Source organism: Hyla sarda, chromosome 4 (assembly GCF_029499605.1).
Source record: "Hyla sarda isolate aHylSar1 chromosome 4, aHylSar1.hap1, whole genome shotgun sequence".
In the NCBI taxonomy this organism is placed as follows: domain Eukaryota; kingdom Metazoa; phylum Chordata; class Amphibia; order Anura; family Hylidae; genus Hyla; species Hyla sarda.
In genome coordinates, this window is record NC_079192.1 from 182540364 (window position 1) to 182563703 (window position 23340).

Consider the following 23340-nt stretch of genomic DNA (forward strand, 5'->3'; position numbering starts at 1 on the left):
CTGGAAGCCTGTGCTAGCATTTCTCCTGCGGTCTTGCTATCAGTGTGTGAAGAGTGGGAGAAGAGGGTTGCATTGACAATCCAACGCAATGGGCAGCACATTGAACACATTTTATAAGTGGTCAGAAAATTGTAAATTACTCATGAAAGAATAAAGTTACGTTAAAACCAAGCACATCATTGTTTTTCTAGTGAAATTCCCAATAAGTCTGACGTGTCACATGACCCTCTTCCTATTGAAAAAACAAAAGTTGGATTCAAAATGTCCGACTTCAAAATGGCCGCCATGGTCACCACCCATCTTGAAAAGTTTCCCCCCCCCCCTCACATATACTAATGTGCCACAAACAGGAAGTTAATATCACCAACCATTCCCATTTTATTAAGGTGTATCCATATAAATGGCCCACCCTGTAGATTTCAGTGACAGACTTAAAGAGTCTTGTGGATGGGGGTCTGACAGCACTCAAGCATCTCCGGTGTACCGAGAGAAATGAATGGAGCGCATGCCGTCTTTGGCACGTGTTCCTCACTGAGAGCTGGGGACCCATTCAGGAGATCCGACCGATGGGACCTGCTGCGATCAGCTAATTATTCTTTATCCTGTGGATATGGGAAAGCATAATTTTCGATTGACAACCCCTTTAAAAGCTACATGCTAGAGCAATGTACCCAAAGACTGTGAATACTTACATAAATTATATAGTTCTTTATTGGGTTGCCTCACAAAGACCGTTGGGAAAGATTTTAAAAAACTGTCTAAGGCTGGGTTCACACTACGATTTAACTATACGGGAACTGGAATCGGCTGGGGGGAGCGAAAGCAGGCGCTCCCGTATGCCAGCCGGACCCGTTCAGCTCATTTAAATGAATTAGATACAGGCCATGTCCGGCTGGGATACGGGAGCGCTCGGTTTTTGCTCCCCCAGGCCGTATCCTGTTCCCATATAGTTAATTCGTAGTGTGAACCCAGCCTTAGTCTTACTTTGCAGACGGAACAAAGCTGGCACAGGCAGGCACAGGCAGGCACAGCTGCTACACATCATAATGTCTTTCAGTCAAACGCCAGTTCACAGTGGTGCTGAACGCCACTAGTGGAGCACAGAAACTTCAAACACATCAAAGAAAGAAATATGTGGCCCTCACTGTTGAAGTTCTTGTCTCTTCTTTATTTCAAAACAGAAGTGGTTTTACAAATGAGTAAGGGATCTATCGATATTGAACGCTTCTCTATTTACATTTATTTAAAAAAAAATATTTAAAAATTCTATAACCAGATATTCCAGGAATAGTGTAGTATCTCACCTGCAGTTTCTTTCAAAAGCTTTATTTTGTCAACCTCAGCATACATGTCCACCTCAGTACATTTACTTACTCTGAAGCTACAGAGTCTTCTCTGCTTGACCGAGGAAGAGACTGCAATAGCACTTGCTTAGCATCTCATCTAAGGCTTGTTTCACACTAGCAAATTAGTCCGTTTAGCAAGTTCCGTCGCTAGTTCCGTCCTAAAATCAGCTGTCACCGGCAGTAACCAAATCCTATACGTCCGTTAGAAAATCCCATTATAGTCTATGGGATTTTTCTAATATCCGTTTTAATCCATTATAGTCCGTTATTGATAACGGACGTTATTTTGTGATGGAAGATAGTACAGAAGAAAAATAGTTCACAGCTGATTTTAGGACAGAACTAGCGACGGAACTTGCTAAATGGAGTAATTTGCTAGTGTGAAAGAAGCCTAAGAAACAGAAGATTTCTGCGGCATCAGAGGCAGTTGGCTCACTACACCAGTGACTCCAATAGTCTTTTGTGTTACAATCCCTTTACCTTTATGTAGCTACTCCATATAGTGTATGGTGTCCTGTACAGCACTTAATAATGGTCCAATTGTACAGTAGGGCCCCATACAGTGTGATATTATGCCTCTGTGCAACTCAGATCATATACAGAGATATCACGGATGGTAGTGAGTATACCATTTCTAGGTGCCCCATCTATGCTAAAATATCCTTTCTTTACTTCAGAAGCATCAAATATTGGTGAATTCTATGGGATGTAAATTGTGATTTATTCATAATAAGTACCAACTGGAATTCTTAGGTAATTTACCAGATAATTAGATAAATATAACCCTAGGCAATGCACACAAACCTAATCTGTTCTATTTTGTACATCCCATGGATTGACTGACACAATACTGAAATATCAATGACATAGAAAACATTTCAATTCATAAACGACGTATCTGGATTATCACTTACTTTGGTGTGAAGTTTGGCAAACTGCTTGTCATCCAGTAGTGTCTGTGTGTAAACTCTTCTCTTGTAGCGGAACTAAAATAAACATAAAAACAGAGATTAGACGTAAGTAACATGCATATAAGCAGCTAAGTATGCAGCATAATATGCTTACACTGATCAGCATACAATATAAAGTATCAACTGGTGTGCACCGCAGTGAGTTTTTATTTTGCGCCTCGACTATGACTATGTTTAGTCTAATTATCGAACTTGTAGTTTTATTTTGCGGGAATGAAAAGGTGTGATCTACTGAGTTTCTGAGTTCTTTAGGGTGCGTTCCCACCTGGCGTATATGCAGCGTATTTCACACTGCACAAAATCTGCAGCAGCAGCAGGAAATACTGTACACTGCGTATTCCTCGCTCACTATACACAGGGCTTTCCAGCGGCAGCCCTAAGCGTGTAGTGAGTTTTGGAGGTGGGGCCGTGTGGTGGCGTGACTGTGACACGTGGCTCCGCCTTTAAAACTCACTGCGCGCATGGGAAAGCCCTGTGTGTATAGTGAGCGAGGAATACGTAGAGTGTTTCCCGCTGCTGACGCAAATTTTGCGCAGCGTGAAATACACTGCATATACGCCAGGTGGGAAAGCACCCTTAAACTTAAAGTTTACATTCAGGAAAGTGAATGGGACTTCTGCAGGTATGCCACAGTATACTAACAAGAAGAGGAGATGATCCAGCGTGGGTCAATAGAAATCCAGACTTTATTAGAACTCACAGTAAAAGCAGTAAAAGCAACCAGCAGATCAGACGCGTTTCAGGCGCATGCGCCCTTCGTCAGTGATGTCATCCATCTGCACAGGTGTCAGTTAAATACCGACCAGGTAGTGGGTGGAGAGTTAACCACCAATTAAACTACACTTGGACCGCTGACAACAGTGCAGAGGAGGATACTAATACAAAACATGGACAAAATGTTAGTAAAAGTACAAGAAGCTAAAAACAATATATGTATGTATACTGTATCAGCACCTTTTGTGCAGGTAACTCGATGAGTATCAGCAACATAGAGAGCAAACTTTTCATAAAAGGGGCACAAAATTGGACAACGTCTCACAAGCCTCATTTTGTGCAAAAGTTTCTCACTTTTGTATGCCAGGAAACTGTATGTATTTCAATAAAGTGGTACTATAACCGGATGCAAGTAAAGCCAGCAATCTTACCTCCAGGTAGGGTACAGGTGTGGCCAAAGAAGGAGGATATTCTCGTAACAGTCGCTCTTCATCAAGGAATTTCCCAGCTCTACCATTAAATGCTGGCTGGAAGAGTCCATAATTCAGGACGTCCTTCAGGCTGTGGTTGAGGGTGCACAAGATGCGCTGCTTGGACACCCAAACTGGAGCATCAGGGTTCAGCCGGAGGCACTTCTGAATATTGTGAAGAGGCAAAAGCATAACATAGAAATTAACTTTACCAGAATAACTAGTATATGATGTGGTGAATGTGGTACTCACAGTGTTTCACATGCTGAAGAATTAAATAATATATGTAATCCAGCAGGTACTCATTTCCACCATCCATGAACTCACACAGGAAATAAACCAATATCCATAAATAAATTAGAGGAGAGTTATCAAACTTTCTAAAACTGCACTATTCTCACTTGTCTCAACCAGCAGGATACATTTAAACTTCCAGGGCAATCTCGTAGCCAAAGTAAAGACCCTAAGACGCACGCAATCAGACGATTCCTGAAACTCCGATGCTGGAGGTCCCATGCAAGCGCAAATATATATTAAAAACAGCAGACCTCTTCCAAAGCAATAGATTATCATGTTACCATGGAATGTATATGCACAGTGCAAAGCAGCAAATACCAAAGTATAACAAGTATGAACAACTTGACTGCTTCACCAATGATTGTGTGTGGTATTACAACTTGGATCCATTTATTTCAATGGAACTGAGCTGCAGAACCACACCCAACCTGGAGACAGACAGGGAGCGGTTTGTGAAATAAATTATCTCTTTTTTTTCTATTCCTGGATAACCCTTTTAAGAATAAAGCACTACAGTGAGCAAAATCCATGCCACCTCTTACCCCCGTATCTAAGCGTGTAATGTTTACTTTAAAAGGAACAATCCTGTAAAAGATAATCTGTGACTTTTGGTTTAAATTATGACTTTATTTATCAGTGGCTACTGCATATGTCTGTGACTTTAGGTTTCATTTGCAACTTTACCATTCATCGAATGGTCCGTATGTCTGAGACTTTACTTAACCCCTTAAGGACTCAGTTTTTCAGTTTTGCACTTTCGTTTTTTCCTCCTCGCCTTTTAAAAATCATAACTTGCACCTACAGACTCATATGGGGGCTTTTTTTGTGTGCAATCAATTCTAGTTTGTAATGACATCAGTCATTTTACCAAGAAATCTACAGCAAAACCAAAAAGAAATCATTGTGTGACAAAATGTAAAAAAAAACAACTTAATTTTGTAACTTTTGGGGGCTTCCTTTTTTACACAGTGCCTTTTTCAGTAAAAATGACACCTTCTCATTGTTCTGTAGGTCCATACAGTTATATATATATATATATATATATATATATATATATATATATATATATATATATTTGATTTTGTCTTACTTCTGGAAAAAATCATAACTACATGCATGAAAATTAATACGTTAAAAAATGTCCTCTTCTGAGCCCTATAACTTTTTTATCATTCCACATTTGGGGATCTATGATGGCTCATTTTTTGCGCTGTGATCTGAAATTTTTATCGTTACCATTTTTGTTTTGATCTGACTTGAGCTTTTTATTCATTTTTTATGGTATAAAAAGTGACCAAAAATACACTATTTACGACTTTGGAATTTTTTTTACGTGTATGCCATCGACCGTTTAAGTAACAATATATTTTTATAGTTGTGACATTTACGCACATGGTGATACCACATATGTTTATATTTATTTTTATTTACATCGTTTTATTTTTTTATGGGAAAAGGGGTGATTCAAACTTTTATTAGGAAGGGGTTAAATCACATTTATTAACTACTTTTTTACACTTTTTTTTTTTGCAATGCTATAGCCCCCATAGAGGACTATAAAATGCAGTACATTTATTGCAGACACTGATCAATGCTATGCCATAGCATTGCATTGATCAGTGTTATCGGGCACGGCGCAGTGAATCGACGATCGGACAATGAGGAGACAGGTAGGGACCCTCCATGTGTCCATACTGCTGAGCGAGACACCGCAGTGGTCCCGATCAGCCCAACTGAGCTGCCTGAAATGTTTTACTTTCACTTTAGACATGTCTGAAGGGTTACTACCAGGCATCACCGCGATGGGTGATGTCTGGTATTAGCCGCGGGCCCCAGCCGTTCATAGCCAATGGGACCGACTCGATATGATCACCACGTGAACCCGTGTTACATTGTGGGAGTCAACGCAGGACGTAAATATACGTCCTGCTTCGTTAAGGGGTTAAAAGGGGTGTCCCCTATCCATATATCCTTATCCAGAAATAGAAAAACAGAGCTAAATTCTTTCCCAAAAAAACGCTCCCCGTCTGTCTCCAGGTTGGGTGTAGTTCTGCAGTTCAGTTCCACTTAAGTGAATGGAGCCAAGTTGTAATACCACACACAACCTGGGGACAGATGTAGAGCTGTTTTTGAAAGAAATCATCTCAGTTTCTCTAGTACTGGATAACCCCTTTAAATCACAGATAATAAATCCAGCTCCAAAGATTTGTCATGCATTTGTCATGTGTTCCTTCCAAAAGTCACATAATACATTTGGCAAACACAGATTTTGGGTCTACATTGACCATTTGCTCTATGTTTACAGGTGAAAATGCTTTAGTAAATGTCCCACTAAGACAGAGATTTATCTTTGCATGTATGGCTTTATTTTTCCATACATTTGTCGCACAGAATGTTGCATAAGCGCCTAGGGGTTTTTCTGCGACTTTTGGGTCAGCTATGCAGAAATGGCAAAACTTCCAAACACCTATACGTATGGGTTCTTTCATTTTTAACTTGCAGTGGTTGCAAATATATCAACATGCGACTTTCACAAAAACACATCTGAAACCAAGACCAGCTCAGAGCTGTCTTGGAAAGTGAACTTCAATGATGATTTCCCTAACTTTGCCATACGTGCAACAAATTTATTAACACTGTGTGACCTTTTGATAAATTTGTCGCACGTAAGGCAAAACAGATACCCCCTCTATTTCTTTAAACCAGACATAGGCAACTGTTACGCCGAGCGCTCCGGGTCCCTGCTCCTCCCCGGAGCGCTCATGGCGTCTCTCTCCCTGCAGCGCCCCGGTCAGACCCGCTGACCGGGAGCGCTGCACTGACATTGCCGGCGGGGATGCGATTCGCATAGCGGGACGCGCCCGCTCGCGAATCGCATCCCAAGTCACTTACCCGTCCCGGTCCCCGGCTGTCATGCGCTGGCGCGCGCGGCTCCGCTCTCTAGGGCGCGCGCGCGCGCCAGCTCTCTGAGACTTAAAGGGCCAGTGCACCAATGATTGGTGCCTGGCCCAATTAGACTGATTAGCTTCCACCTGCTCCCTGGCTATATCACCTCACTTCCCCTGCACTTCCTTGCCGGATCTTGTTGCCTTGTGCCAGTGAAAGCGTTTAGTGTTGTCCTAGCCTGTGTTACCTGATCTCCTACTATCCATATTGACTACGAACCTTGCCGACTGCCCCGACCTTCTGCTACGTCTGACCTTGCCTCTGCCTAGTCCTTCTGTCCCACGCCTTCTGAGCAGTCAGCGAGGTTGAGCCGTTGCTAGTGGATACGACCTGGTTGCTACCGCCGCAGCAAGACCATCCCGCTTTGCGGCGGGCTCTGGTGAACACCAGTAGCCACTTAGAACCGGTCCACCGGCACGGTCCACGCCAATCCCTCGCTGACACAGTGGATCCACAACCTGTAAGCCGAATCGTGACAGTAGATCCGGCCATGGATCCCGCTGAGGTGCCGCTGCCAAGTCTCGCTGACCTACCCACGGTGGTCGCCCAGCAATCGCAGCAAATTGCCCAACAAGGACAGCAGCTGTCGCAGCTGACCGCCACGTTACAGCAACTTCTGCCACTGCTACAGCAGCAACCATCTCCTCCGCCAGCTCCTGCACCTCCTCCGCAGCGAGTGGCCGCTCCTAGCCTCCGCTTGTCCCTGCCGGACAAATTTGATGGGGACTCTAGACTCTGCCGTGGCTTCTTGTCTCAATGTTCCCTGCATATGGAGATGTTGTCGGACCAATTTCCTTCAGAACGGTCTAAGGTGGCGTTCGTAGTGAGTCTTCTATCTGGAAAGGCCTTGTCTTGGGCCACACCGCTCTGGGACCGCAATGATCCTGCCACAGCCACAGTCCTTCTTCGCTGAAGTCCGTAGTGTCTTCGAGGAACCAGCCCGAGCTTCTTCTGCCGAGACTGCCCTGCTGAACCTGGTCCAGGGTAATTCTTCAGTAGGCGAGTACGCCATCCAATTTCGTACTCTCGCTTCCGAATTATCTTGGAATAACGAGGCTCTCTGCGCGACCTTTAAAAAAGGCCTATCCAGTAACATAAAGGATGTGCTGGCCGCACGAGAGATTCCTGCCAACCTGCAAGAACTTATCCATTTGGCTACCCGCATTGACATGCGTTTTTCTGAGAGACACCAGGAGCTCCGCCAGGAAAAAGACCTAGATCTCTGGGCACCTCTCCCACAGTATTCTTTGCAATCTACGCCTGTGCCTCCCGCCGAGGAGGCCATGCAAGTGGATCGGTCTCGCCTGACCCAGGAAGAGAGGAATCGCCGTAGGGAAGAAAATCTTTGTCTGTACTGTGCCAGTACCGAACATTTCTTGGTGGATTGCCCTATTCGTCCTCCATGTCTAGGAAATGCACGCACGCACCCAGCTCACGTGGGTGTGGCGTCTCTTGGTACGAAGTCTGCTTCTCCACATCTCACGGTGCCCGTGCGGATGTCTCCTTCTGCCAACTCCTCCCTCTCAGCCGTGGCCTGCTTGGACTCTGGTGCCTCTGGGAATTTTATTCTGGAGTCTTTGGTGAATAAGTTCTGCATCCCGGTGACCCGTCTCGTCAAGCCGCTCTACATTTCCGCGGTCAACGGAGTTAGATTGGATTGCACCGTGCGTTATCACACAAAACCCCTCTTAATGTGCATTGGACCCCATCACGAAAAGATTGAATTTTTCGTCCTTCCCAACTGCACCTCTGAAGTCCTCCTCGGTCTGCCATGGCTCCAGCTTCATTCTCCCACCCTTGACTGGACCACCGGGGAGATCAAGAATTGGGGCTCTGCTTGCCACAAGAAATGCCTCTCCTCCCCTCCCAGTCCCGTCAGGCAAGCCTCAGTGCCTCCTCCTACACCTGGTCTCCCCAAGGCTTATCAGGACTGTAACTTGCCTCCTCGTGGCGCCCGTCCTGGTGACACCCTGCCCCGTGCCAAGCTTCACCCTCTGCCCTCCCTCCCCATTCCCACTCCTGCTGTACTGCCTGCCTTTGAGGAAACCCTACATTCACTCCCATTGTCCTCGTCCCATGTGAAGCAATTGCCGGACAAAAAAAGGGGGAGACCTAAGGGGGGGGTACTGTTACGCCGAGCGCTCCGGGTCCCTGCTCCTCCCCGGAGCGCTCACGGCGTCTCTCTCCCTGCAGCGCCCCGGTCAGACCCGCTGACCGGGAGCGCTGCACTGACATTGCCGGTGGGGATGCGATTCGCATAGCGGGACGCGCCCACTCGCGAATCGCATCCCAAGTCACTTACCCGTCCCGGTCCCCGGCTGTCTTGTGCTCTCTAGGGTGCGCGCGCGCCAGCTCTCTGAGACTTAAAAGGCCAGTGCACCAATGATTGGTGCCTGGCCCAATTAGCCTGATTAGCTTCCACCTGCTCCCTGGCTATATCACCTCACTTCCCCTGCACTTCCTTGCCGGATCTTGTTGCCTTGTGCCAGTGAAAGCGTTTAGTGTTGTCCTAGCCTGTGTTACCTGATCTCCTGCTATCCATATTGACTACGAACCTTGCCGCCTGCCCCGACCTTCTGCTACGTCTGACCTTGCCTCTGCCTAGTCCTTCTGTCCCACGCCTTCTCAGCAGTCAGCGAGGTTGAGCCGTTGCTAGTGGATACGACCTGGTTGCTACCGCCACAGCAAGACCATCCCGCTTTGCGGCGGGCTCTGGTGAACACCAGTAGCCACTTAGAACCGGTCCACCGGCACGGTCCACGCCAATCCCTCGCTGACACAGTGGATCCACAACCTGTAAGCCGAATCGTGACAGCAACCTTCGGCACTGCAGATGTTTTGGACTACATCTCCCATGATGCTTTGTCAGCATTTTGGCTGTCAGAGCATCATGGGAGATGTAGTCCAAAACATCTGCAGTGTTGAAGGTTGCCTATGCCTGCTTTAAACAGAGGATGAGAGGTGCACCATTAAAATACCATATGCAGAGCAGTTAAGGAAGAATAATTCACTTTATGGCCATATAAGCTATGAATAGATAAATAATACTACCTACATTGAAAAACATTGTTATACACAACCCTAAGTTAGTACTTCACTGTTACCTGTTGCAATAAGGCTGAATAGTACAATACATTAAAATCTCATTGAAGCAAAGTGTTTCTAGGTTCTAAAATTAGCAGCGTTCTCTCTGTACTTTACTAAATTTAAACCTAGCGATGATCACTTAGAACTGTGTGTACTGCCCAATTCTTGTAAAGATTCGGGAGCAGTATACAGAGATGCCAATGTCACACTGGTACAGTATGAATCATGACGACTATAGGAATCTATGTATTTACTGTGTATATTATGGAACTGCATAGTATGGATCATGGAAGATGCCTTTGACTACAACGAATAGCAGGTGGGTAAGTCTGGTGGTCCAGCATAGTTGCCATCTGGCATGGCTGCACCGGATCAAAAACCAATTGCATGTACAATTTTTTAATCCAGTGAACAGGAAACCATGACAGGAGACAACTATGCCAAATTTTGCATAAATTCGGTGCTATAACCAATTTTGGCCTGTGGGGCACTGGCTGGGATTGCTGGACACATGTAAACTCAGAATAAGTAATCCTTGGCTCAAATGAACTAGTCCATTGACACATGACAGTACAGGTCCACGTGTTGTTTAAGTACTACATTTTATTATGTAGTATTATTGTGCCACAGCAAAGCAGAAAGTAAAAAAAACAAAAACTATACATTTGTTTAGGTAGAAAGAAACAAACGTTCTCATGTCTCAATCCTCCCATCATTCTAAACTTACACAAAACTGAAATCTAGAGTGTTCCAGTATGTAACTCAACCAGTGTCCGTACACAGGCATAAGAATGTATTTAAATTATAGTGGCTTGTTCACGACATGGTTGCCAGGTAAAGCCAGGGTGAACAATTTACTGTGATTATGTAACAGCATAAGAAAACAATAGACCTCAATATAAACAACCCCCAAAGTCTTTCTGCTCATGTGCACACTCGCTGCCAATATTTAATGATTTGTCAGAACTTTGCGCAAGCAAAGGTGACGTCAGCAGTGTCAATGTTAGCAGACCTAGTCTGAGGGGCCACAGTATCCTGTTCTCCATGGAGTTTCCCTTTGATTTAGAAATAAGATCAATACAATGTAAGAACAAAGCATTTGTATCAGCTGGATCGTAAATTGTATGAACCCTTCCCACTACTTTGCACAGCATTTCACAGCATTTGCATTAGTTTAATTAATACTGTGCAGAATCTCTAGTGATGATCTTATAATGGTTTATGTAACCTTATACAACTCGCTCTTCTCATACAGAAAGGCAGGTCAGAGCTGAGAACCACAGCAATCCCTAGATTAGCAAGACTTCCAGCCGCCCACACACCTGAACCAGCGGCAGCCTATAATGCTCCTGTAGCGAGCGCAGAGTGTCATAGCATCCAGTCCTTATCATGACTTAATGACATACTTCATATTCTGACGCCAATGTAGCCCAGGGAAAACAGGAGGAAGAATCCCAGTGCTCTTCCTAAGCCCCCATCTATCAATCAATCCAAAAATAAACCGATTCACAGAGCTCCAGATTCCACAAAACTCCAGAATTTGGCAAGGAGCCTGTCCCTAGCTACATCCTACATACAATTTATAGAACAAGAACTGCTTCTGCAGATTAGTCAGTCTGTCTGTCTGTATATGTAATCTGCATCAGTCCTTGGGAGAGACAACTAACATTAATGTTCTTTCTCTATGGAGGATGATTCATTCACAATTCTTTGTCTCACTATAAAACAGCACAGTGAAACCGAGTGACCTTACAGAAAGTGAAAAGCACAAGGTAGAACAACAAGGAAAACAAGCTGAAGCCAGAAGAGTATAAATATGAATGGTCGCCTGTTCACACCTGGGTGGGTTTGGTGCGTTAAGTATTGAGGGCTCACAGACTCACTCATAGATCCATGTGCAAAAGAATGAAACGCCACACAACCATTTCAATTGAAGCTTTAGTGTAAATTTCTGGCATATATACAAAAGTTCCAAACGTTTCATGTAAAAGTAATGCAGAGAAATCGAAAACAATTCACCCAGGTGCACCTGTTGCGGACACGCTAGACACTCTTCACGCTGCCGGAATTTTCAGCCCATGCCAGGGCCACCTTCAGCTGAACAACCTTCCTCTCACGAAGGGGATCAGAGTGGAGCTTGCGTTGATACTACGACGTTTCAGAGGAAAAAGGAGGCGTGTCCTCTGAAACGTTGTAGTATCAACGCAAGCTCCACTCTGGTCCCCTTCGTGAGAGGAAGGTTGTTCAGCTGAAGGTGGCCCTGGCATGGGCTGAAAATTCCGGCAGCGTGAAGAGTGTCTAGTGTGTCCGCAACAGGTGCACCTGGGTGAATTGTTTTTGATTTCTTTGCATTACTTTTACATGAAACGTTTGGAACTTTTGTATATATGCCAGAAATTTACACTAAAGCTTCTAAGGATCAATTGAAATGGTTGTGTGGCGTTTCATTCTTTTGCACATGAAGCCAGAAGAGAGCATTACACACTAGTGCAGTATATATAATCCAGCAAATGACTACATAATAGCTGTAGGATGTGGCCTAATGTTTTAAACACTTATAGACAGCAGCATCACATACATAGCTGATGTATAGTAAATTACAGGTGGGTTTAGCAAAGGGGTAATAGACATCAAATGCATCTCCAGGTACAAGAGCCCAGTATATAACGTTCTTTGTTAGGTAAGTTTCACACTGCATTTATGCCCGACATCACAGGAATCCATCAGCATCCCTCCAAGAACAGGATACCGATGTATGCTGTTGTCAGGGTTCTCGCCCTTCCCCTGCTACACTACTAGCTTCTCACTACATCCCAGTAGATATTAACCACTCATTTTCATGGGCACTTGCTAATCAATCAGCCCTTTCCCTGCTGGGCCCTGGCTATTTAAGGTGCAGCAATCCAGACTGCAATGCTGCATGGTCTATGATCTACAAGATTGTTCCTGATTGTAACTCCGTGTATGGCAGTGACCTTCTGACATCTACTCTGGTTCCTAATCTGACTTCAGCTATTCCTGAGTACCCGCATTGGCTCCTGATGCTTGGCTGTATGTTTGACAAAGTCTTTGGATTCTGCTATTGTTTGTTACTTTAGTTTTTTTTTTTTTTAATAAAGGTGTTATTTGCGCTGCACTGATGTCTCCAACTCGTTTTGGGGTTTCTGACAGCTGTAGCATATTGTAGTAGGGCCCAATAATTTCAGTGGCCCAAATGCAGATCAATACTGCCTTTACTATTGTGTACTCACTATACTATTGCAGTTTAATTTTGCCAGATGTCAGTTTTTGTCCTCTTTAACTAAAATGTATCGGTAGTTCTGGTGATACATATTCAGGCTTGCTTCCAACTTTTTCAGAACTAAGTGACAAAGAGAAGAACATACCAGCCAAGATCCTCTATTTAAAATATTTTTGGAGGAACAATGTAAGGTCTAAATTGGAAAAAAAACATGATAAAAAGGCAAAAAAATGCAAAGTTTATTTACCTCGACAGATTATCTATAAACTAATGATAAATTGGCAGGAAACGTTGGCAACTACAGTTAACATCATAGGTTTCCATATACTAATAAATAGTTTCAGATATCTACTTTACACATGAAATGAGCAATTTTCCCGACAAATCTTTACAAGCTGATTTTTTAAATGTATTTATTTCATTTATTATTTAATTCTGGAAAACTATGCCAGGGCTTTAGAAGCTTTTGATAGGATTGGAGGTGTATCCGCGGCAGAATTTTAAAGCTTACTTGTCTTCTAGAGATAAAGGTATTTTGGTGCAAAAAATTGAAATCAATCAAAAAACAATAGCAAACAACCTTGTGAAGATGTTGGAGGAAACAGGTACAAAATTATTAATATCAACAGTAAATCGAGTTCTATATCGACATGACCTGAAAAGCTGCTCAGCAAAGAACCATCTGCTCCAAAACTACCAGAAAAAACAGATTACAGTTTGCAAGCGAACATCAGGACAAAGACCTTACTCTAGAATTGCATCTAGCATTATTCTGACATTTTACATTCTTGAAATATAAGGATGTGTTCACACAAGCCTAACTTCGGTCAAACTTGCAGCGTGTTTCCTGCTGCGAATTTGAAAGGTTCGGACTCTCCGCAGCGGATTTTTGGCTCCAGAATCTCCGTTGTTGAAAATCTGCTGCAGACCCTATTGACTTCAATAGGGTCTGTGGTGGAATTTACGCAGCGGAGATTGTGCTGCCGAAAAATTTGCAGCGGAGAGCCCACCCCTTTCTACCTCGGAGTGGAAAACGCCTCAAGTCTGAAAGAAACTAGTGATCCTATCTGACCTAAGAGAGAGTCTCAGAAATTGTGAAAAACTGAGTGTGGCTAAGGCTCCTTTCACACTAAATGTTGCTCAGTTTTAAAGACCAGTTACAATGTCCCATTAAGAAAACCCTTAAAAACGTCCATTAGAAAATCCATTCAAAGGATTTTTTGATTATCCGTTATCACCGGCTTAAGCCCCTTATGAATAACAGGCCAAAATGCTGGGAAAATCAGTTGCAGTTTTTCATGCGATTTTTTTCCCCTACAAAAAACGTCAGAACAAAACCTCAGTAGAATCCTAGCCTTAAAGGGGTACTCCACTGGAAAACATTTTCTTTTAAATCAACTGGTGCCAGAAAGTTAAACAGATTTGTAAATTACTTTATTAAAAATATACTTCCAGTACTTATCAGCTGCTATATACTCCACAGGAAGTTCTTTTCTTTTTAAATTTACTTTCTGCCTGACCACAGTGCTCTCTGCTGACACCTCTTTCCATGTCAGGAACTGTCCAGAGCAGCATAGGTTTGCTATGGGCATTTGCTCCTACTCTGGACAGAAGGGGACCAATTCCAGCTTCAAAATAAAAATATTAAATGTTAATTATTAAAGAAGAAGTCTCATGCCGGTATGTACAGGAAAAACATATCCCCTATCCACAGCTGTCAGCCACATGCTCAGCTAGCTGAAATATATATAGCCAGCTTAAGACGCAGAATGAGTAGCCAGTTGTTGACACACATTCACCCTGTACACTGACTGATGATCAATGATGAAAAGAAAACACGAACAACCTTTGCTATGCAGATGACACGACACTCATAAAATTGGAAAGACCAAAAGACCTTTACAAGAAAAGATAAATGAGTGAGTAAAACCATAAGGCTTCAGCTTAATACACAGAAAACAAATGTTATGACAGCAGAAAAGAAATCTTCAGCTGACAGGGAAGAGACTGAATTAGTAAAAGCTAACAGCGAAGAAATGATCTATTAATAAAGAAATACAATGCAGACTGGCATATGGTGAAGAAAGGTTGAAAGATCCAGCACAGACAATCAACTGATGTGTGTAGAATAGTCTAGACCAGTGGTCTCCAACCTGCGGACCTTAAGATGTTGCAAAACTACAACTCCCAGTATGCCCGGACAGCCGTTGGCTGTCCGGGCATGCTGGGAGTTGTAGTTTTGCAATATCTGGAGGTCCGCATGTTGGAGACCACTGGTCTAGACCATGATGCTGACTCTTTATGTATATGGAAAAGCCAGGAGAATGACTTCATGTTTTATGAATATTAAAATGATCACACTGTGCCTGATATCTGGGCCCGATACCCAAGAAGTTGAGTTGTTCTTTTCTGCCTCTCTGCTGACACCTCTGTCCATGTCAGGAACTGCCCAGAGTAGGAGCATATCACCTTTGCAAACCTCTCCTGCTCTGGACAGTTCTTGACACAGACAGAGGTGTCAGCAGAGAGCACTGTGCTCAGACAGAAAAGAAAAACTCAACTTCCTCCGTAGTATACAGCAGCTGATAAGTACTGAAAGGATTAAGATTTTTTTTCAATAGACTTAATTGGCAATCTCCGGCTCTGCCATAGTGATGTATTGAGGGGGCGTGTCGGCTGCCGCTTCGTGCGGTGGTCAACACCCGCTATCTGGCCGGAGAGCCTGGCCCCCCGCGATCTCAAACTTATCCCCTATCCTTAGGATGGGGGATAAGTTTTTTACCACTGGACTACCCCTATAAGCTGAGGTGCCAGAGAGAAAACTGCAAGATTTCAGGATTACTTAACATTCAACATTTGGATCAAACCAGCTGTCTCGCTCCCTCCCATAGACTTGCATTGAGGGGGCGGGGTGTGACATTATGAGGGGGCGGGGTTATGGCGTCACGAGCTCCCGGCGCCCGCTTCAGCGTTCGGAACAGTTTGTTCCAAACGTGAGCATCGGAGTACCCATTTAAGTAAAAAGTAATGTAGAAAATTAAACACCACTATATTAAAATATATTACATTATTTGAATAATTATTCCTGTTTATCCCAAAGTTTTATATCAGTGCCGCAGACGTTCCTACAGCCGTTTCAATGTATACAAATAAGCCATACCACTACAATCACGATTATAATGTAGGTGCCCCTTTTGCAGGCAAAACTTGGCCTGTCAAGGTTATGGACTGCTCAAACCTCTGAAGGTATCCTAAAGAATCAGGCACAAAGACAGATCCTTCAAGTTTTGCAAGGTGTGAGCTGGGGAATTAATGAATTGGAATTCATTCCAGATTCTATACGGGACTGAGACCTGGGGAATTTGGAGGCCAAATCAACTTGCCTCCTTTGCACAGTGCATCCTGCTCCTATCTCTTTTCTAGGTAAGCAGCACCCATGCACCTATTGTCCACATGCTATAAAAGAAAACAGGATTCACCAGACCAGGCAGCCTTACTATACTGCTCCATGATCGAGTGTATAGTGTGGACAGGAATCAACAAAGACAAGGTAATTGATCGGTGGTTACACAGCCGCATATGCAGCAAGCTGTGATGCCCTATACGTTCTGACACCTGTGCTATAGTAGCTTTGTGGGATTGGACCAGACAGATTAGCCTTTGCTACCCCAATAAGTCTTGGGCACCCATGACCCAGTCACTTCTGGTAGGCACTAACCAATGCATACTGGGATCACCCCACAAAACCTGCTATTTTGAGATCCACTGACACAGTCTTCTAACCATCACAATTTATGCGCCTGCCAAAAGTTGTTTATGTTGCAGACATTGCCCATTTTTCTGCTTTTAACACATCAATTACAAGAACTGTCTGTTCACTTGCTGCTTCTGGGTGCCCATACGTGTTGCAGTAACTGCATGTGGTAACCCTGTGGGTCATCTGTACTTGCTGCAAATCCTTGGCACCCTGTGGTAAACTGCTTTACTGCATAGAAAATCACAAGGCTACTGCGACCTTTACAGATACCTTAATATATCCCACAACTTAACCTCCTAAGGCTAGAATTCCACCAAGGATTTTCACACAAAAACGCCATAAAAAACGTCCATTTTGCCGCACTGTGTTTTTTCTGCGAAAAAGTCAATAGTAAACCGCAAAATGCCAGATCCACTTGGCGTTTTTCAGTTTGGCATTTTTTTTTTATTATTTGGGTGTTTTTCAGCTATTTTGGACTCAGAGGCTGGTCTTCAAAAACGCCCTCCAAATCCTAGTTTGGCGTTTTTATTGGGAAAATCTTGAAGTTTTCCTCCCATAGAAGTCTATGGGAGTGAAAATACGCCAAGAAAAACGCCATGTGAGTTTTAACTTTGGTGATTTTACCAGCAGTTTTTATTCTTTTTTGGACTTTATTGATCCAAAAAAGTGATGGAGATACCTTTTTAATAAAATTTTGCAGGGTATCATTAAAAAAATTATAATAAAAAAGATACAGTAGTGATGGAAAAAATTGTATTAAACGAAATCTATCTTTTTTATAACGAAATTTTTATACATTTTTAAACAGAGATCAATTTATGTGGGTGGGCAGGGAACAAAAAATGTAGCCGACAATAATAAAAATTTAGAAAGGGGCCATTTAAATGTAAAAATAATATATTTTTATAATTACTTTTGTTAAACTTTTTATTAATAATGGATTTTAATAATGTGTTGAATAAAATGTGTGTCATCATACAGGTAAAGAAGAAAGCGTAGTGGCACTCACCAGGTTCATTACTTCATAAGTTGCTTTATTCCATAAGAAGGTGCAGTGACATGGGCGGCATCAGATCCAGCCGGACCGGGACGCCAGTGCGTTCGCTTGCTGGGTTACAATTGTTTCACGCTTGCGCGCTTCAACAGACCCTCCCTCTCCCCGCTTCCCTCACCTGTATATCACTACCTACAACAGGTGATGTCAGAGGCGGGAGGGATTACAGCAAGCATAAGTTTAAAACCAGTTACAAAAGAAACTACATTTAAAACCAACATACAGTTATAAGAAAGTACCCAAATCTATTCTATCATTAAATCTATTCTATCGATAAGGCAAATTTATCGATCGATGAATTTTGGGCAAAAAGTACTAGTTTGGATCTTTTACTTCATCAGGGAATCAGGCATCCCCCAATTTGACAATAGAGGAGCGAAAAGCTCTTCAATGGTTAAAAACGCAAGGCAATTTGATAATAAAAAAAGCTGATAAAGGGGGTAATGTAGTGGTTATGTCAAGATCCTATTACATACGGGAGGCAACCCGACAACTAGGGGATACTGATACTTATCTGAAACTTAAAAATGATCCAATTCCCCATCTTAGGTCCAAACTGCAGTCATTTTTGCGAAAGCAAGTGGAGTCCGGTATACTTTCTGAGAAACTGGCTGAGCGGTTATTCCCTGATGAAGTAAAAGATCCGAACTGGTACTTTTTGCCCAAAATTCATAAGACCTTAGAGAGTCCACCCGGGAGACCCATAGTCTCCGGGGTGCGCTCTCTTACTGAGTCTTTATCCAAATATCTGGATTGGTTGCTGCGCCCCTTACTAAAAGATGTGCCTTCTCTAGTGAAAGATACCAATGATTTTTTGGCTGCTCTGGGTGACATCCCCTGGCGAGAGGGACTCCTGTTAACATCTATAGGCGTGGAGTCCCTTTACACTCGCATACCGCAGGGGGATGGAACCCAGTGCATCCGAAAAATCTTGGAAAATACAGACAAGAGTGATAAGTACATCAACTTTGTCTGTGAAGCACTTACATTTGTTCTAGGGAATAATGTATTTAAATTTGGCGAGCAATGGTTCGCACAAAAACGGGGAGTAGCAATGGGCACGCCAGTAGCGTGTACATTCGCTAACTTGTTCTTGGCTCATTTTGAGGACAGATTTGTATTCTCCACACAAAACAAATATTTAAAACACATTCGATGTTATCTACGGTTCATAGATGACATTTTTATGTTGTGGGAGGGCACACAGTCTGACTTCGAAGGATTCGTGACATGCTTAAATCGCAATGACATGAATATGCGATTAACATCTAAATGTAGCGACACTGAACTTGAGTTTCTGGATGTGAAGGTGGTGGTAGAAAACTGTCAATTAGTTACTAAAGGTTACAGAAAAGAAACTGCAACCAATTCAATATTACATTTTGACAGCTACCACCCCGTTCACACCAGAAAAGCTATCCCTTAAGGGCAATTGTTGCGTTTGAAACGGATTAACAGCTCCCCAGAGGCGTTTGAAGAGCAATCTATTGCTCTGATGCAGAGATTGTCGCTAAGAGGATACCCGAGGGAAGTCCTCTGCGATGCGCTGGATAGAGCAGAAAAAGTAACTAGAAATGATCTGCTTAAGGATAGCAAGAAGAAAAATTATAGAGAAAAAACTAGTGAAAAGTTTTCTTTTCCATTCAAATATAGTCCCCTGTCTGATTTAATTAGAAGTTCGATCCAAAAAAATTGGAGCTTGATCGAAAGAGATCCACAGTTAGGAGCTGTCAGATTACAAAGACCATTAGTGACGTTCAAAAGAACGAAGAATTTAAAAGATGAATTAGTCAGCAGCAAGTTTAAAGAAGTGAGTTCGGAAAATTGGCTAAAGAAAATGTCAGCTAAAGGTAATTTCCAATGTAAGAGATGTAAATGGTGTCCTCAGTTCTCATCTGGAAAAAATGTGACAGTGGGCGGGGTAACCAAAGAGGTAACCGAGTACATATGTTGCAGAAGCAGCTATGTGGTGTATGCAATCATATGTACGTGCGGTAAGTTCTATATTGGTAGTACCATACGTGCCATGAACACTCGGTTCAGAGAGCACGTCTGGTCTGTGAATTCAGGTAAAGGGTCCCCGCGCCTTATCGAGCACATTAATAAAGACCATGATGGAAACACAAACATGTTAAAATTTACAGGGATTAAACGGTTAACCCCGCGAAAAGGAGTGAATATAGTTAAAGAGTTACGTGAAGTGGAGGCCCGTTGGATTTTAAAAACACAGAAAAACGCCAGAAAAACTGCCAAAATGCAGGTAAATTAGTGTCAGTTTTTACTGGTGTTTTTGCTGGTGGGAAAAAACCTCGGTGGAATCCTAGCCTAATAGTTTTAATGTTATGGATGATAGGTGCATGCTGACATGAAAGTACATTTAGGCTGGGGAAGCATGAGTTATATCATGGCTAGAGAGAATTGTACAGTATGGGGGAGATTTATCAAGCTGTTCCCGTCATTTTTCTGGCTGTAAAAAGGCACAAATTTGCACAAATTTTGTGATCTTGTGCAATTTTTTGCGCCTTTTTAAAATAGACTTTTTTGTGCAGTTGCCCATGCAGTGGGCAGTATTTATTAACTGAGCCTTTGTTAAGAAGGCACAAATATTTTGCGCAACACTGTTAAAAACACTGCAAATGTAGACCATGACCAATTTGGCTTAAGAAAATGTCAGACCCCAGTGAAATTACTTTCAAGCATGGGGAACCAGTTATTTAGTAAGGAGTCCTATGTTCTGATAGAGTAAGCAAAAATCAAAGAAGAACTAAATTTCATAGAGATTTATTTAAACCTGTCCAGAGGATATGTTGCTGAGTTGCCCATAGCAACCAATCAGATCACTTCTTTTATTTTTCAGAGGCCTTGTCAAAAATTTAAGAAGCAGTCTGATTGGTTGCTATGGGCAACTCAGCAACTTTACCTCTGGACAGGTTTAAATAAATCTCCCCCTAAGTACCAAGCAGGGTTGTGTGACCTAATCAGATCATCTAATATATCAATACATTAATCTTAACAAAGATCAATATATTAACCTCTTAAGGACGTAGGGCATACCGGTACGCCCTGCGCCCGTTCCCGGTATAAAACACGTGGTCCGTGACCCCGCGACATACCGGGTCGGTCCCGGTGGCTAATGACAGCCGGGACCCTGGGCTAATAGCGTGCGGCACCGATCGTTGTGCTGCGCGCTATTAACCCAAAGTTGATTGCCGCGCAATCAACCCAAAGTTGATTGCCGCGTCTAAAATGAAAGTAAACGCTTCCCGGCAGCTCAGTCGGGCTGATCGGGACCATCGCAGTGAAATCGCAATGTCCCGATCAGCAAGAACGCGAGCGGAGGTCCCCTCACCTGCCTCCGTCACGTCCGATCGGCGATTGAATGCTCCAAGCCTGAAATCCAGGCTTGAGCAATCGACCGCCGATTGCAATGATCTGTGTATGAGATCGGTATGTGCAGTGAAATAGCCACCGGGGGGGCTGTAACACTGCAAAAATAAAGTGTAAATATAAAGTTAATAAAGATCATTTAACACCTTCCCTAATAAAAGTAAGAATCATCCCCATTTTCCCATAAAAAAATAAATAAATAAAAATAAACATATGTGGTATCGCCGCGTGCGGAAATGTCCGAACTATAAAAATATATCTGTTAAAATGGAATGTAAATGAAAGCACTCACCACGTTAATGGCGACGTTTCACATCAAACGGTGCTTTCTCAAGTGGGCCGCACCGATCGTTGTGCCACGCGCTATTAACCCTTCATTTATGTTCCATTTGAACTTTATTTACCTGAACTACATCCCATGAATTTGCACCACCTGAATACGTCCAGAGAGGGAGCGTACTATCTGCTCAATATTGAAGACACACATTTTCTTCGGAAGCTAGCAGTGCTGAAGTCTTTTGCATCTTGTCTATATAAAAATATATTGTTAATTAAATCGCACGGTCAATGGCGTACACACAAAAAATTCCAAAGTCTAAAATAGCATATTTTTGGTCACTTTTAATATCATGAAAAAAAGTCCGATCAATATAAAAATGGAACCCATAAAAACTTCAAATCACGGCGCAAAAACGTAGCCCTCATACCAGCCTGTTTGCGGAAAAATAAAAAATGATATGGGTCAGAAGATGACAATTTTAAACGGATACATTTTCCTGCATGTAGTTATGATTTTTTTTAGAAGTAATACAAAATCAAACGTATATAAGTAGGGTATCATTTTTACCGTATGGACCTACAGAATAGAGATAAGATCATAAGATTTTACCGAAATGGAGGCCCCCAAAAGTTAGAAAATTTTTTCTTCAATTTTGTCACGCAATAAAAAAATTTTCCGTTTGGCCGGGCATATTTTGGTAAAATTACTAATGTCACTGCAAAGTAGAATTGGTGGCGCAAAAAATAAACCATCATATGGAATTTTAAGTGCAAAATTGAAAGTGTTATGATTTTTAGAAGGTGATGAGGAAAAAATGAAAATGCAAAAACGGAAAAACCTTGCGTCCTTAAGGGGTTAAAGGGGTTCTCCACTGCCGTTTGGACACGGAAGCCCGCACACAGCGTCCAGAGTAATAAACTTCCGGACGCTGCGAGCGGAGCTCCAGAAGACAGGGCATGCTAAATCGCCTTAAATTGTCGCTCACCTAATAAAGTGGAGAGCGCAAAATGAGAGCCCCAAATATGTGACCAGGGAGCGGTGACAATCCTAGCCACAATGGCCTTGGTCAGTGTTTCCAAACCAGGGTGCCTCCAGCTGTTGCAAAACTGCAACTTCCAGCATGCTTTGGCTGTCCGGGCATGCTGGGAGTTGTAGTTTTGCAGCAGCTGGAGGCCCACTGGTTGAGAAACACTGGCCTAGGTGTTGAAAATGCTGCGGGGTAGACAGCTCGGTAACAGGTAAGCTGCGTTTAGTCTGAAGGTTGGTGCATGTGTCAGACAGACGCCACAGCTCTCTGTTATTCCATCTTGGGGCACGCCAGGTTGTTATGTTATTGAACAATTGGAGATTAAGCAGGGCCAACTCTGTCTGAGGGTAAATAGGCAGAAAAGGACCTGCAACATACAAAAAGTTACGGGCAGAAACACTTTTTTACATGAAACACTTACAAGTAGGGCGACCTGCTATGACAGCACCTTCTGTACCAAGCACAGGAAACTCAGTCTGAGGGAAAACGAAAGTAAACATCCAATTTGGCAGCTCACAGCCGTTTGTGAGGTGAAATAAAATGTGTGCCGTATTTATAAAAGTCCTTGCGCCTTTTTGATAAATTTGGCGCACAACAGCAAAAAACTGTGCAAAATAAAACCACACAAAGAAGGACTTTGCACAGCAAAACAATGATAAATCTCCCCCATGTCACCAGTAGCTCTATTCTTATGGGACAGAAAAGATACAATTTAGATGTATCCAGAAAGTGACAGATGCCTATTTATATTAATAAGAGAGGA

The 23340-nt window shown here is 42.9% G+C and overlaps 1 protein-coding gene across 4 annotated transcripts in view; it reads right to left on the bottom strand.

Annotated features, from left to right (window-relative positions):
• Positions 1-23340, bottom strand: part of SHANK3 (SH3 and multiple ankyrin repeat domains 3) — a 502635-nt gene that overhangs the window by 311807 nt on the left and 167488 nt on the right. For all 4 annotated transcript variants that reach the window (XM_056573015.1, XM_056573012.1, XM_056573011.1 and 1 more), the window contains exons 5-6: positions 3463-3666; positions 2261-2332 (exon numbers count right to left, since the gene is read on the bottom strand). In XM_056573015.1, coding sequence (XP_056428990.1) covers positions 2261-2332; positions 3463-3666 — 276 coding nt within the window. The remainder of the gene's footprint in view (positions 1-2260; positions 2333-3462; positions 3667-23340) is intronic.